The sequence below is a fragment of the Mirounga leonina genome, unplaced genomic scaffold (assembly GCF_011800145.1).
Source record: "Mirounga leonina isolate KUSES-001 unplaced genomic scaffold, KU_Mleo_1.0 Mir_153, whole genome shotgun sequence".
In the NCBI taxonomy this organism is placed as follows: Eukaryota; Metazoa; Chordata; class Mammalia; order Carnivora; family Phocidae; genus Mirounga; species Mirounga leonina.
Genome location: NW_023270387.1, coordinates 17,039,302 through 17,053,609, shown reverse-complemented (window position 1 = coordinate 17,053,609; position 14,308 = coordinate 17,039,302). Strand labels below are relative to the sequence as shown.

General features: G+C 49.4%; 1 protein-coding gene across 2 annotated transcripts in view; it reads right to left on the bottom strand.

The window, feature by feature from the left end:
- SORL1 (sortilin related receptor 1) overlaps window positions 1–14,308 on the bottom strand; it is a 154,232-nt gene that overhangs the window by 136,044 nt on the left and 3,880 nt on the right. For both annotated transcript variants that reach the window (XM_035009158.1, XM_035009159.1), the window contains exon 2: window positions 2,058–2,174. In XM_035009158.1, the coding sequence (XP_034865049.1) occupies window positions 2,058–2,174 (117 nt within the window). The remainder of the gene's footprint in view (window positions 1–2,057; window positions 2,175–14,308) is intronic.

Sequence of the window (14,308 nt, the reverse complement as noted above, 5' to 3'; positions counted from 1 at the left end):
AGCCTGTGTGTGGACGGGGGTAAATCTCTGCCACTCCCGTTTATTATCTCCGAGCATGGCATTTCCTTCCCGTGTAATTTTATCGTGTATTTCATTACAGAATGGTGTATCGCGTCCCATGTTCAATGGCTTCTCGGTCAGACACACCCAGATAGTTAGAGTGAGAATGGGGTTTGGGCAGACCAACCATCCAGGGTGACCCCCGGCCTGAGGAGGCTCCCAGGACGCAGGGCTTTGAGGGTAAAAACCCAGACGAGTGGGTCCCGTTGGCAACATGACACCTCACACAGCGGGCACGTGATCAGGTCTCGGGAGCCACTACTGAGTGACCTCAAGCAGGCCACTTCATGTCTCCAGGCTCCTGTTTGTCCAGCAAAGCCGTAATACAACGGTTAAGGTCTTTTACCTGTCTCGTAAAAAAATATTATCTAGACAAAGAATTTTTTAAACGTAGAAAAAGGCTAAGGAGGATTTCTCAACACAGTAGGGCCCAGAGCGGTTTCCGGTGCTCAAAAGGGGTAGCCATGAAGGGGTGTGCAGGCCGTGACCGCACTGAGTATATACACAGGTGCCTCGGGGCCTCACGGGACCAGCAGCATCCATAGGCTGCCGTCTGTGCTCACAAACCCTGGTCGCATTTATAAATAGGCCAAAGCCACTGCCCCCCAAAAAGTCCAGCCCTGCTCCAGAGCACGACATCCAAACTGGCTGTCAATGACCACGGTTTCCCACCCGTCCCTGCTCAGCAGCCATCCTGGACAAAAGCTCTACATTATAGCCCTTCTACCGCCCTCCCTGTCTGTGGCTGTCTCCACTGAACCCACTAGAAAGCAGCCACCGGTGCTCCCTCCAGGCACCTACCTAGGAGCACAACCAAGCCGAACAGCGGATACACAGAGAGGGATCTCACAGAGACCAGGTCTGTACTCAAGAATGCCGAGTTTCCTTCGGGCTGATGTGACAGTGCTAGGAAATTCACCAGGAGGTTCCCTCTGGCCAGAGTGCAGAGTGAACAAAGCTCCACGTGGTGTTTCTTTGTCCACAGGTTTCACCCTGCCACATCCGTCCCTGACCCCAGGCAGGGGCTGGCCCTCTTCCCACAAGGGGACGTCTGGAGCCGGGGCCACACACATGGGACCCAAGGACCAGCTCTGGCCCTTGTATAGGTTGTACTTGGCCTGCCCAGTATTTGTACAAACGATACATGAGCTGTCAACTTGTAAGACTCTGCAGTTTTCACGTAAAAACCCAGACCTCTGAGCTTCTCTCGGAAATCAGATCTGGCAAGGCCGGGCCCTACACGGCAACCAGAACTAAGACCGATGACAACAGCCCCTCCCAAGCACCAAATCCCTTCTACTTCTCAGTGCCTCACGGACACAGAGACCAAGGATCAATCACCACATTCAAATTAACAGGTGAATGCTTCTTGAACCTGCATCTCTATCAAAGTGGGAAAATGACACATTGGCCCAGGAGGCCACACACTTCAAGAAAAATGGGAGAAACCGTTTTCCTCCCTGGAAGAAAGAGCATGGTGAACTGGGAGGCAGGCTTCTCCTGCCACTACCCACCTGGTCTCTCACAGGCCTTTGAGTCTGTGACCCTTGGTGTCTCGTCTTCAAAGTACCTAAACTCTTAAATGCTATATAGAAAGCCAACCGTGAAAACCGAGAATATGAGCACATCAGAGTCAAGAACCCACCCCACTGGAAGGGGTCCCATCGGGCTCTGGGGCGGACGGGCAGCTCTGCCCGGAATGTGCTTCTGGCATTTTGCAGAGCAGACCCAACAATCCAGATCAAACCCGATCACTTGACAAAAGTAATCACGCATCACACGGATCTCATTGCAAAATGGCCTGCACCGCCCTCTGTTCGGCAAACGAGGGGTATTTATTATTGTTCAGATTCTCTTCCCTGTTGTAAAATGTATCCCATCCATTCATCCTCTACTTACCCACACTATTTTTTTACTGGCATGATAACCCCGCCAGATTCCAAGAGGGCATGTTGGTGGCCTCACAGAGGAGCGCCCAGACCAGCACCAATACTTACATCACTGCTCCTGGGCCTCGCCAGGGCCAGGCTGTCCCGGGCCAAGGCCACGATCACGTTGCTTTTCTCTCCGGCCCAGTGCACCACCATCTGATTGTGGGAATCATTCAGACTAACCTGAAAGAGATCAAACCGACACAGGAATTAGGACCCACGATGAGTGAGGGCCACGATATTCTAAAGCAAGACTCTCTCCTCCTTTGTCACTCAGAAACAGCTAAGATTCTGAGATCTGGAGCACGGGGCCAGGCTGGCCTATTTATCCCCCAGTGCAGATTCCACAAGACACAACTTCCCCAAGAAGAAATACAAATTCCCTGCTATTTTGGATATAAGTGGATTGCAAAAAAATCTTCTCAGGCTCTCTCTGGCATAACAAGTGACTTTCTTATTCTTCTTGTCTTTTGCGTAATCTATCTCCGGTTACTTTCATCCCTAACCCATAGGGGGGTCATGCACTCCCCTAAGGCCTTGAAACCGAAACAGACACATCTTCCTCATTCAGAAAGAGTGCACAGGCCAGAAAGACCACAGGCTTTCAAACCTCCGTTCAATCTGGTGCCCTGTCTGGCTGACAGGTGACATGGCTCGTCCTGAGCGCCTCGCAAGGAGGAACAAGAGAAAAACATCATGGTACAAGTTTTATTTAATTAGTTTTGAAGGGTCCCAAGTAAGGAAATATTTTCCAGGACTCCCCAGAAATGACCTTCGAATTCTTGCTAACAGTAGTTCCTAGACTTCTGGGTTTTGTAAACCAGTAAGATGAAAATTAATTAAAAAGGCCAGCAGAGGATTGGTTGGCCAACTCCATTTTGCCAGGTAAGGACAGGAACAAAAACAGCCACTGTGTCGAGCTGAACTTGCTGTTCTCTGAACCGGTTTCCTCTGCTCCCTGAAGACATAGCAGACTCGTGCCCAGGCTGCCTTGCCGTGGGGTGTGGCCTGACTTCTGGCCTCAGAACATGAGGGAAGGTGGTCAGGGCCACCAGCCCCAGCCCCTGCCAGCCCTCGGCCTCTTCCCCATCCGCAGGCCCCACTGAGGACTCCAGAGCCCCAGGTGAGGGTGGAACCACAAGGAGGAAGGAGCCCACGTCGCCAGTGAGAAAGCCCTCCACTAGTCAGTAACACTCGCTTTGAACTCCTTACAATTAGGGGATCCATTTATGCCACTGAGCTTCTGGGATCCGTCCGTTATGCAGCTAGCCCTCCTAAGCAACATGACCACCATAATCACCGTCATTTTTTATTTTTATTTTTTTTAAAGATTTTATTTATTTATTTGTCAGAGAGACAGAGAGCACAAGCAGGGGGAGCAGCAGGCAGAGGGAGAAGCAGGCTCCCCGCTGAGCAGGGAGCCTGATGCGGGACTCGATCCCAGGACCCTGGGATCATGACCTGAGCCGAAGGCAGATGCTTAATGACTGAGCCACCCAGGCGCCCAACCACCGTCATTTTTTAAAGAAAGGACAGTTAAACACCGAAAACTGAATAAGGATCTCAGAATAAGAACAGTTCTTTTAGACAGTTTTTGCTTTATGAAAAACTAACTCCATTCCTTTTATTCTCCCTCTTTCAACCAGACACGGACAGACAGTCTGAGGGCCAGCATCTCAGAAGCCCTGAGCTCACAGTTCACCTACTCTGTGTGAAGAGCAAACCGATGACCATAAGAAAAAAATTCCGAGAGCTGTTGTTAACAGTCAGAATCAGGACAAAGCCCCCCCCCCCCCCCCCCCCCAATCAGGAACATGCACTCTCCCTCTTGCTGAGCAGTGTCTGGGAGAAGCCTCTTCCACCAGCCTCTCCAACCTCGGCTGTCTGGGGCACATGTAGAAGGAAATCAAGCTTCTGGGCTCCAAGGAGCCTCCGCACAATCCCACCTGCCTATCCCCCCCCCCACCCTCCCCTTTTGGGCTGATGCAAAGTCCAAGCCTGAGCTGACGGGCCCTCTGAGCTGCCTTCCCATGGAGGTTCTGGGCAGAAAACCCTCCCCACACCTCCTTTCCCCTTTCTGTTCTGTCCCACCACCGCCCTAACTTTCCCCACCCCCCTCCTCGAGCTGCTCTCAGATGTCACGAGGGAGAAGGCAGACACCTGTGCCCCAAACTTGGCAGACAAGATGACAAAGGAGCGAATCCTTAACTACCCTGCTCTGACTCTGGAGCGCCTGTGTTTCATTTGATCCAGGATCCAAATGCTTTTGGAAAATATCTGAAATGAGACTTCTGTAAAGAGAAAGACCTTTGGGTATTTTTTAGGAAAATACGTCATTCCAAAATGTCCCTTCTCGTTCCCAGAGAGACGTCCAGGTGGGCATCAAGAGAGAAGGACGAATGAAAAATAGAAGTAAGTAAATAATGTAAGCGAGAATGCTACAGAGGGAAAGCAGCAGAGACAATCTCCAGTAGCAGCTCATGAGGCCTTACTCCAGCCTTCCCGTTCTCCCACCACTCGCCCTCCAGCTCATGCCGCTGGGAAGAATCTAGAAGCATCTACAAATCAGAAGCCCAATAGCACAAGCACCCTGGGAATTCAGGCTAAAAGTCTTTGCCCTCCAAAGACATTCTCGCCCTTAGAACCAGAGGGGAATAAATAGTGAACGTATGCGAACATCGATACGATAAAGGATTCGGCACCTGGAAGAATCACCCAAGTTCTCAGGGTCTGGCATGAAAGAGCCCACCAACATTTGACTCGGGCAACCTCAGAACGGTCCCCCTGGCAGGTGACAATCTGAACAGGTTACAGAGCCTCCAGTGACGAGAGTGGGAAAGAAGTCTCAATGCTACGTGCTGAAGTCTTTCTCCTCAGAGGACACGAGATTTATGAGGCCCCTCAACCGATCCTAACAGAGGGGAAGGGGTGAGAGCAGTGCAAAGGACAAGCATCAGAACGTCCAAGGGCTTTCTGACAAAGGAAGCCAAAGGCAAGCTTGGTGAAACACCTTTAAAAAAAATAAATAAAGGACTTGATAAATGAGACGCAGTTAATTGGAGATGTCAAAGCAGCAGGGAGGGGCCCGATGCCTCCCCTCAGAAGGCAGAGAAAAAATCACATGCCACCAAAATCTCCACACACAAAAACTGCATCATCAGCAACCCACAGCATCCGGAGGTACCCGAAGCTTCGGCCTGGCTCACCGGCAGTCATTAATGCCCCAAAGGTCACCCGGTCTGGGGCTCCCAAACCCAGCTGACAGAACCACCCCAGACCTACCGATTCAGATCCCTCTCTGACTGGGGCCCAGGAATTCCTGTTTTTAAACGAGACACTCCGGGTGTCCGTAATGCAGCTTATCTGGGGAGCAGTGAATCTAGTCCATTCCCCTTCCTACTGCCACTACCTGGGATCCAACTGGTGGGAGCCGGAAGACCCACTGTTTGGGAGAGAGGCTATCTTTGGGTATTTGGGGTAGTGTTAAAACTCCATGATCTGATATACGCCATGATGTGGACAAACCTCAAAAACACCACGCTACTGAAAGAAGCCAGACACAAAAGGTCACAATATTGCCTGATTCCATGTACATGAAAGATCCAGAATCAGTAAGTCCATACAGATGGAAAGCAGACTGGTGGTTGCCAGGGCCTGGGGGGAAAGGGAACCTGGGGAGTTACCACTTCACAGGTAAGGGGTTCTATTTTAGAGTGATGGAACTAGGCAGGGGGGTGATGGTACAACACCGTGAATGGACTATACATGCCACCGCCATCATTCACGTGAAAGCAGTTAATGTTATGTGAATTTCATCTCAATAATTTTTTTTTAAAAGCCTGTATCTGTGACCTGTAAAGAACATCATATTTCTGAGGTGCTGATCTAATACCGAGGAGCTCGGACTCTTAAGAAATGCTTCTTTCATCTCATCTCGATCTTTTCTGCTACCAAAATAATACAGCCCGAATGAGTCATAGTGGAGGCAGGCTGAGGAGTGGGTCTCCGGCCAAAGCAATCCTTCAAAGCGCCGTCAGCGGCATCTGCAGAACCACGGCATCTCTGCAGGCCGCCGGGTCCCTGCTTGCTGGTCCCTGGTCCCCGGCTGGAGAAATGGCCACAAGCTCGGGGCCAGCATCCACTTTCAGCTCCCAACAATCGTCACCACCCCCACACTGAACACCCCTTGGTCCAAGCCACCCCCATGCTGTCTCTCAGCCCCCCAGCACGCCCTGGCGTTCCAAAGAGGTCAAACGATTTTCCTCATTATTCAGAGTGAGAATAAGAATCTGCTGCCACCAAGCCCCAAGCTCTGGGTTGTTATAAATAGAAGGGAGGACAAATAAATTGCTTGTTGTATGGAGGTACTGATTGCTCATGCATTCACTTACTGATGAAGGCACTGAGGCCTACTGAGTGCCAGGCACTCTTTGAGGCTCGTAAATAATTTCTCCCCTTGTCAAGGGTACACAGAGCACTTCTGGGGGAAATCGGTGTCGCAAGTCTGACCGGTGATAAGATATTTACAATAAAACCGTCAAAATCTGTGTACTCAATTGAGGCTTACTCAGGAGGATGGGGTCCTTAATGGAATAGGCCCCACATCATCTCCATTCATTCCTTCTGCCATTACCTCTTGCAAATTAGTCAAACCCAAAGATCAGGATGTCCTAGACACCCACAGCCTGTGGTCCTCAACACTCCTACACAGCTTCTTTCCAGAACACAGGACGAGGAGGACAAACAAGGCAGTCTGGTTCACTCCTCTGCCTCGCTAGCAGGGAAATACGAAGAAGCATTTTTAAAATTCTGCAACGAAGTATAAAACAAATACCAACCACGTCCTTCAATTTCGAGGACAGAGGCGGCTGCTGAATCCCCTGAACATCAGGGCAGGCCTCAGGAAACCAAAGACAGAGCCCCGAGGTCCAAGAATAACAAGGTTTTCTCAGACCATCCATTTGCATGACCTAAATGCTAGGTGTGCAAACGGCCCCTCCGTGTCCCCATTCAGTACGGTGTCCTCACTATATTTAGCAGGCTCATTACCCTCCCTGGGTGCTCCACCTCTGAAGGAGAGCTGGAATCTCGTTTAAGAACTCCCTGCAGACAGCCCCTGCTCAGGGAGTGTCTGCTCAAGCATCTGACTTGGGTTTGCTCAAGATGCTTCACCCACAGAACTCATTAACTACTCTGCTGAGAAATTCCGGCTGCCCATTTTACAGATGAGCAAATAAAGAGAGAATGACCACGGATGATAAAACTGAGCATTTCACCACCATCTCCCTTAACTGTAGTCATGTGCTCTCTTTAGAAGACAGGTAGGTATGTAGGTAGGTAGATGTCTTTTGCTTTCTCTCTACCAAAAGGGTGAGAATCATATTTTCACTGACTTACAATACCAGTTCAGAGAGATTTACCTTTATTTCTGATCAATCCTTGGCAAGGAGAATCTAGCCACCACTGACCTCTATATGTCGCACCCCCTCCTGAGGAACCCCACTTTGTCATTTAGCAAATAGCAGCTTTGCTAATTCTGGGAGGTCTCCCTATTAAAAAGAACCTGTGAACAATCTCTGTCATGAAAATAATCACCCCTTAATTTACCAGTTGGTAAGTAAGAAAAGGAAGAAAACATTGGACCAAAAGGAACCTCAGAGAACATCTAAACCAACTTCCACATTTTGCAGATGAGGTTAAGCCCACAGAAAGAGTCAGAGGTGCTGACCCCAGAGCAGGGCATATATAGGCAGAGGCTACAGCAAGCCCCAAACTGGGCTCTGTTCATCGGCTGCTGAGCACCTGAGCCCGGGTTAGCCTCAAATGAGGATTCACCTATGAACCCAAGCCATTTCCAAGAGCTCTGCAGGATGGCTTCACAACACCCACTTTCTCTGTCCTTCCTCTTTGGGTCTGCAGTTTCACCATAAATAACCCCCAACCTCATTCATTCATAAATATTTACTGAGCACTTACTATGAAGCAGACGCTACGCTGGGTGTCAGGAAATAGGATTTCTGGGGACAGGGGCGTAACTTCGTGTGGGGGAAAGGGTGTGACTGCCCCAAATACTGGAGACATGACCTACAGCAGGTACCACAGGGTAAGGGGAGAGGAGTTGGGGGAAATGGGATGGAGGAGAAAGACCCAGACCCAGGCAAGAGCAGAGCAAAAGCCAGAAACAGGGGAGACATGGGGACTGTCAGATTTGAAAAGCTACAAGAAAATCAGTGTAGCCAGGAAAGCCAAGGGGAGGGTAAAATTACAGGGTATCTCTAGGTTTTCAAGGGGGAAAAGAGAGTTCACAGCAAACAGGCTGTGGGTCCCTGGCTGAGAGCAAAGCTTTCACTGGAATATTTACAAGAGGCAAATGTACCACAGGACACTGGAGATGAGTCAGAGGCCTGGGTTTGAGTCTTGGTCTCTACGCTCATTAGCTGCAAAACCTTTGGTACATCGCTATACCTTTCTGGAGCCTCAAAATACCCATCTGTGAAAAGAGAAGGAGGATAATTCTTATCTTCCTGATTTTATGGGACTGTGAGAAGCATCCAATGAGAGGTTTTCTGTGAATATATTTCATAAACTTCAAAATGCTGAAACATCACTTCCTTTTGTTGTTGGTCTATTATTTATACCAAAAGAAGTCATTCATTCCTCGCAAAATGGCTCCATATAAAAAATTAACGTCAGCATCACCAGGGCTGGAACCCAGAGGCCGACGGGGTTCCTGAGGTTCCGGCATACAGGTGGCACTGATTTCTAGCACTGTCCTTGCCCCAAAGGAACACATTTAAATCCCGCATCGAGCCCTCACCTTCCCGGTGGCTTCCTTACCACACTGAGGGAAGCTAATGGAGAGCACAGAACACATCCCACCCAACAGCACAGCTGATTCCCCAGTAATGCGAGATGCCCTCTAAGCTGCAGGAGGGCAAGGCGCCCGCTGGAAGGACCCCCGCACCTCTCTGTTAGCTCAACCCCTCCCCCAGCTCAGAGCAGACAGGACTTTCACCCCATCCGAGTCCATCTCTCCTTCATCTGTCTCCTCTGGAGATTCATGGCCTTGTTTCTGCAAGAGCCCTTCCATCACCACCAGCAGCCAGATGCCTTGCCCAATCCAGCGAGCCTCGTGCACAGTGAACTGCAGGATTTTTTTTAAACTTCTCGGTGAGAGAACTTCAGGGGACTAAATACATGCAGAGGAGGTAAGGCCCAGGGGCCCGGTCTCCCATTACACAAAGAATGGTTTCAAACACTTCAAGTGTCCCCAAACACTCGCACGGTTTCCCAGGCCACTCACCCACCTCCTCTCTGTCCCCACGCCCTGCCATCAGCCGGGTCTTCTGCGGGGATCCTTGGGCAGACCAGCACTGGCCTTTCTTCCCAGGTCCCAGGCCAACCCACATGGAACCACTGTCTAAGCATGCATCCCCTGGGCTAATGAGAAACAGGGTCCTCTACCATCTGGACCCCGACCCCACCCACGGCCCATCTCATAGGCACCCACTTGAGTGTCCACAGGGACAGCCTCCAAAGTAGTCTGACCCAAGGCTGCTTTGAACCCCAGCCCTCCAAGCTCAATGAGATCATCCCAGCTTTTCCCAATTTCTTCTGGACACAGAGGTTTCCTAGGAGTTCAAAACAGAGTAAAATGGATTTCACCCCAGTACCAACCGGCGTCTTAAATTCCCAATTCAAGACCCACTCAATGGCTCAAACCCACATCTATTTAACGTAAGAATCACCCTAACCCCTTCCCCACTTCGATCCATAGTTATTCAGGGGAAAAAACTTTCTACTGAACAGGTTAGGCTCTTTTCTAAGTAACAGAAGTAATATTACTCACTTTCTTCATTTAAAAAACCAAAAAAGGGGGATGGGGAGAATAATACACAGCACGTTGGCCCCCACGCGGCCCAAAACGCCTATGATATAAGTACATCTTTTTATTGCCCTTGTCTGCCACTCAGATTTGGGACATAATCACATCAGCCTGCCTTTCTGAGAATTCGTAGCTGGGTTTTTAATCTAATTCAGGGGACTGGAGATAAATCATCGTGAAGGGTCCCGATTTTCTGAGCCAAGAGCTTGCAGCGGCATGCTAAGTTATGGGGCCGGCCGGCGGGGGAGGGGGGACCATGCAGTGATGAAGACCACACGCCCCGTGCTGTTTGTCTTCATGCCAGCCTGCAGGGTCGCAGGGATGAAAGACAGACCCAGCTCCACTGTGGTAAGTCAATAAGCGCACAGGAAGCAGAGGGCAGGGGCGGGGAGGAGATGGCTACATCTTTCACTGCTCAACAGCCATGCGGGGTCTGCGCACCACGCCGGCAAAGCCTGGGCCAAGGGAGCTGTGTGTGCCAGGCCACCTCAAAAGTGAAGGCACAGGGGCACCCATGGGTGGCTCAGTCGGTGAAGCGTCTACTTCGGCTCAGGTCATGATGCCAGGGTCCTGGGATCGAGCCCCGCATCGGGCTCCCTGCCACTCCCCCTGCTTGGGCTCTCTTGCACACTCTCTCTCTCTCTGTCAAATAAATAAATAAAATCTTAAAAAAAAAAAAAAAAAAGTGAAGGCACAGAGGTCAGCTTTCATCACCCAAGGATGGAAGGAGGCAACCGTGCAGAGGTCCCCCCGCCGCCCCAACCAGATGAACACTGAACCCACTGCATCCTCCACGGCCACTGATGTGTTCCGACCTACCTAGGAGAGGCCACTGTTTTCCAGACACCCAACCTGGCAGTCCACAGCCACCAAGACCTGGCTTCAGACTACAGTCCTCAAGTCTTGTTTTCCCCCCCGCTGTTTGTGGTGAGAACAAATGCAGGCCTTTGCTGGAAATACAGCGTCTCTCCTGGGTGAAGCAGAGGTTGCCCAGCACTGGAAAAAGCAGGCCTCCCACCACCCGTTAAAGCTATGCCTTCCGGGCGCCTGGATGGCTCAGTTGGTTAAGCAACTGCCTTCGGCTCAGGTCATGATCCTGGAGTCCCTGGATCGAGTCCCGCATCGGGCTCCCTGCTCGGCGGGGAGTCTGCTTCTCCCTCTGACCCTCCCGACCCTCCCCCCTCTCATGCTCTCTCTCTGTCTCTCTCAAATAAATAAATAAAATCTTTAAAAAAAAAAAAAAAAAAAAGCTATGTCTTCCAACACAGTATCCAAGGGCCACACGGGGCCATTTCAACTTCAATTTAAATTCATTAAAATTAAGTGAAAGAAAATAAATGGAATTCTTCAGTCACACCAGCCACATTTCAAGTCTTCCACTGCCATGTTTGCTAGTTGGCACGCAGGGCCACGCAGATACAGAGCATCTCCTGCACCGAAGAAAGAGTTGTCACAGAGCTGTGTTAGCAGATCCGCTGTGAACCCAGGAAGACCGGGTCTTCCCGCCCTTGGCTGCAGCAGTGACATGATCATGGAGGTCGACATTCTTATTAAGAGTGACCCAGTGGGTAACAGAATTTTGTGCTTATTTTTAACTCCCCACCGCGGTCCTGACTGTTATGAAGCCCTATTTTTATGGGACCCACCCCAAAATGCACAGAGCATTCCTCATGTGATAATAAAAAACTGGGGGTCGGGGTGCTTGGGTGGCTCAGTTGGTTAAGTGACAGCCTTCGGCTCAGGTCATGATCCTGGAGTCCCGGGATCAAGTCCCGCATCGGGCTTCCTGCTCGGCAGGGAGTCTGCTTCTCCCTCTGACCCTCCCCACTCTCATGTGCTCTCTCTCATTCTCTCTCTCTCTCAAATAAATAAATAAAATCTTTAAAAAAAAAAAAAAACTGGGGGTCTCACAATGAGGTAGGAAACAACCCAAATCTTGATGCTAATCAGCCACCGACCCTGTCTTCTCTGATTTATAGCATTATCGGCCACTTCAGTGCTAGAAGGCTGCCCATGCCACTTCTTTGAAGGCCCTAGGTCCACAGGTCGATAAACCAATAAATTAGGTCGAAATTAACTGGGGCTCATTTTAAACCGAGGGAAATTGATTCTTGCATCTACGTGGCTGGACTGAATATGCCCTGTGCCAATGGATTTGGGTGTACCTAGAGAATACGCAGGAAGGTTCTGTGCTCAACAAAGAAAATGCCTTACCCCTAGCAGCCCAGACCACTTCTGCAGAAACACTAATCCTCAAATATTCAAACCAAAATGTAGCCAGCTCTTTTCCTTTGCATCATAACTAAATCTTAAAAAATGGAAGAAAAGTTAGTGTAATACCTCAGCTTGAATCTATTTCTGTGCAGTGAACTCTCAATTATCCATATCTGAATTACTGTCGAAAATTCTAAACACCAAACTGGCTTTCCCTGAACACATTTATGCCAGCCATTTCACAGATCAGCTACTCGAAGAATGCAAGCTCATTTTAATATTCACCTAAGCAAAATTTAATCAGGAAGGTAAACTGGAGCTTTAATAAAAAGTCTAAATAGGGGCATCTGGGTGGCTCAGTCGTTAAGCATCTGCCTTCGGCTCAGGTCGTAATCCCAGGGTCCTGGGATCGGAGCCCCGCATCGGGCTCCCTGCTCCGCGGGAAGCCTACTTCACCCTCTCCCACTCCCCCTGCTTGTGTTCCCTCTCTCGCTGTGTCTCTCTCTGTCAAATAAATAAAATCTTTAAAAAAAAAAAAAAAGACTAAATAAATATGCAGCAAAGGCAAATAGGTTACTTTTTGGATTAACCTCCCCTCCAGATTATTAGAATGTTCCTGTCTTCTGCTACAGTGGACAGGACATGGCTGTCTCCATGTATCTCTGGCTCTGGGATTAAACAATGACAACACAAAGATGGCTGTCATCTCTAAGGAGGAACAGACCAAAAATACGACAATGAAATGACCAAACGGCATCCGCCTTTGGCTTTGGGATATTAGTTGCGGTTAGGATCTGCCTCCTGGATCCCAGGTCTCAAAGCAATCGACTAAACATACCATTAACTTTATTTTACAGAATATAAAGAAAACATTCTCAAAAGGAACACAAGGTCTTGAAGACCACCAAGATCCTTGGTCTCTAGGTTCTGACATTCTCACAGACCTGAGCTCTTCACCTCTAGGGAACTGCTCTCCAGCAGCCTGCCTGGGAACCAGGGCTACAAGGCGGCTTTCCTGGCCTGCAGGAACCCTCAGAATGCGATGAGCATGAGTTTTCTTTTCCCGGGCCTGGACGAAAAGTAACAACCTATCCCACACTATGACACCTCACATAACTCCCTACCTTTTGACAGTCAAATGCCATAAATACATTGTGGAGCCAGAGTTAACCTCATTATTCATGCCCTCAGGGCCCATGGATCACAGAAAGCCACTGATATTACAAATTCCAAATTTTCTGTACCTCTGTGCCATACACGCATAGAATGTTTCTGGAAAGACATACAGAAAAACGGAGGACAGTGGTTGCCAACTGAGAAGAGGCACATAAACACGGGACACGGGAGGGAGGGAAATTTGCTTCTCACCATATTCTTGTACAAATTTTAACTTATAGACATGTATTACCCCCTGAAGGCTAAATAAACACGTTGGACGCCTTTTCGTTTCATCTGTTTACATTGCTCATCTCCTCACCCCTCCTCCGTCCCCTTTTCCTCCCCATTCCTTCCACCTCTCACAGCCTCTGCCCACCAAGCAGAATGCGCCAAGATGTACAAGCTCTTGATGAACTAAATGGTAGCCAGAGACTGAGCAAAGAGCCCCATGCAGTAAGAAGAGACGCCAAGTGGAAGCAGGAAGTTTTTCAAGGTCACGTCCTTTACCGAGCCAACCCAACACACCTGGCAACTCTTCACCTACATGGAAGCCAATGTGAAACAGCAAGTGCTTTGCCTTCTCATCTTCTGGAAGTAAACAGGTCAAGCATCCTAACTTCAGAATCAACCAGCCAATTCTTTCCCAAGCAAGTGTATCTGCAAGAATCTACTCTAAAGAGATCTAAAGCTGCACAGTATTCCACCCCCAAAGGAGGCTCTTTGTCCCAGGGCCTTGTGTTGTAACAGACACTTTACTTTCAGTCTCAATTCAGGACACTGAATACTCCCTGGCCTCTAAAAAGCAGGAATTATGAAGAGAGAGCGCTCATTGGAAGGAAAATAAACCTGTAAATCCTGTTAGGCTTTGCGCTTCATTCCAAAGGATTTTTCCCCAAAACAATACCATTAGCAATACCATGATGGCCCTAAAAGGGAGGATTCTGTACAATGGAATCCCAGTTCTTTATTCAAAATAACCCCCAGGACAGCACAGCAAAATCAGGACTCCACGATCCTCACCACCGCAAGAGCCAACTCATTTTCACTCTGTCTGTGGGCT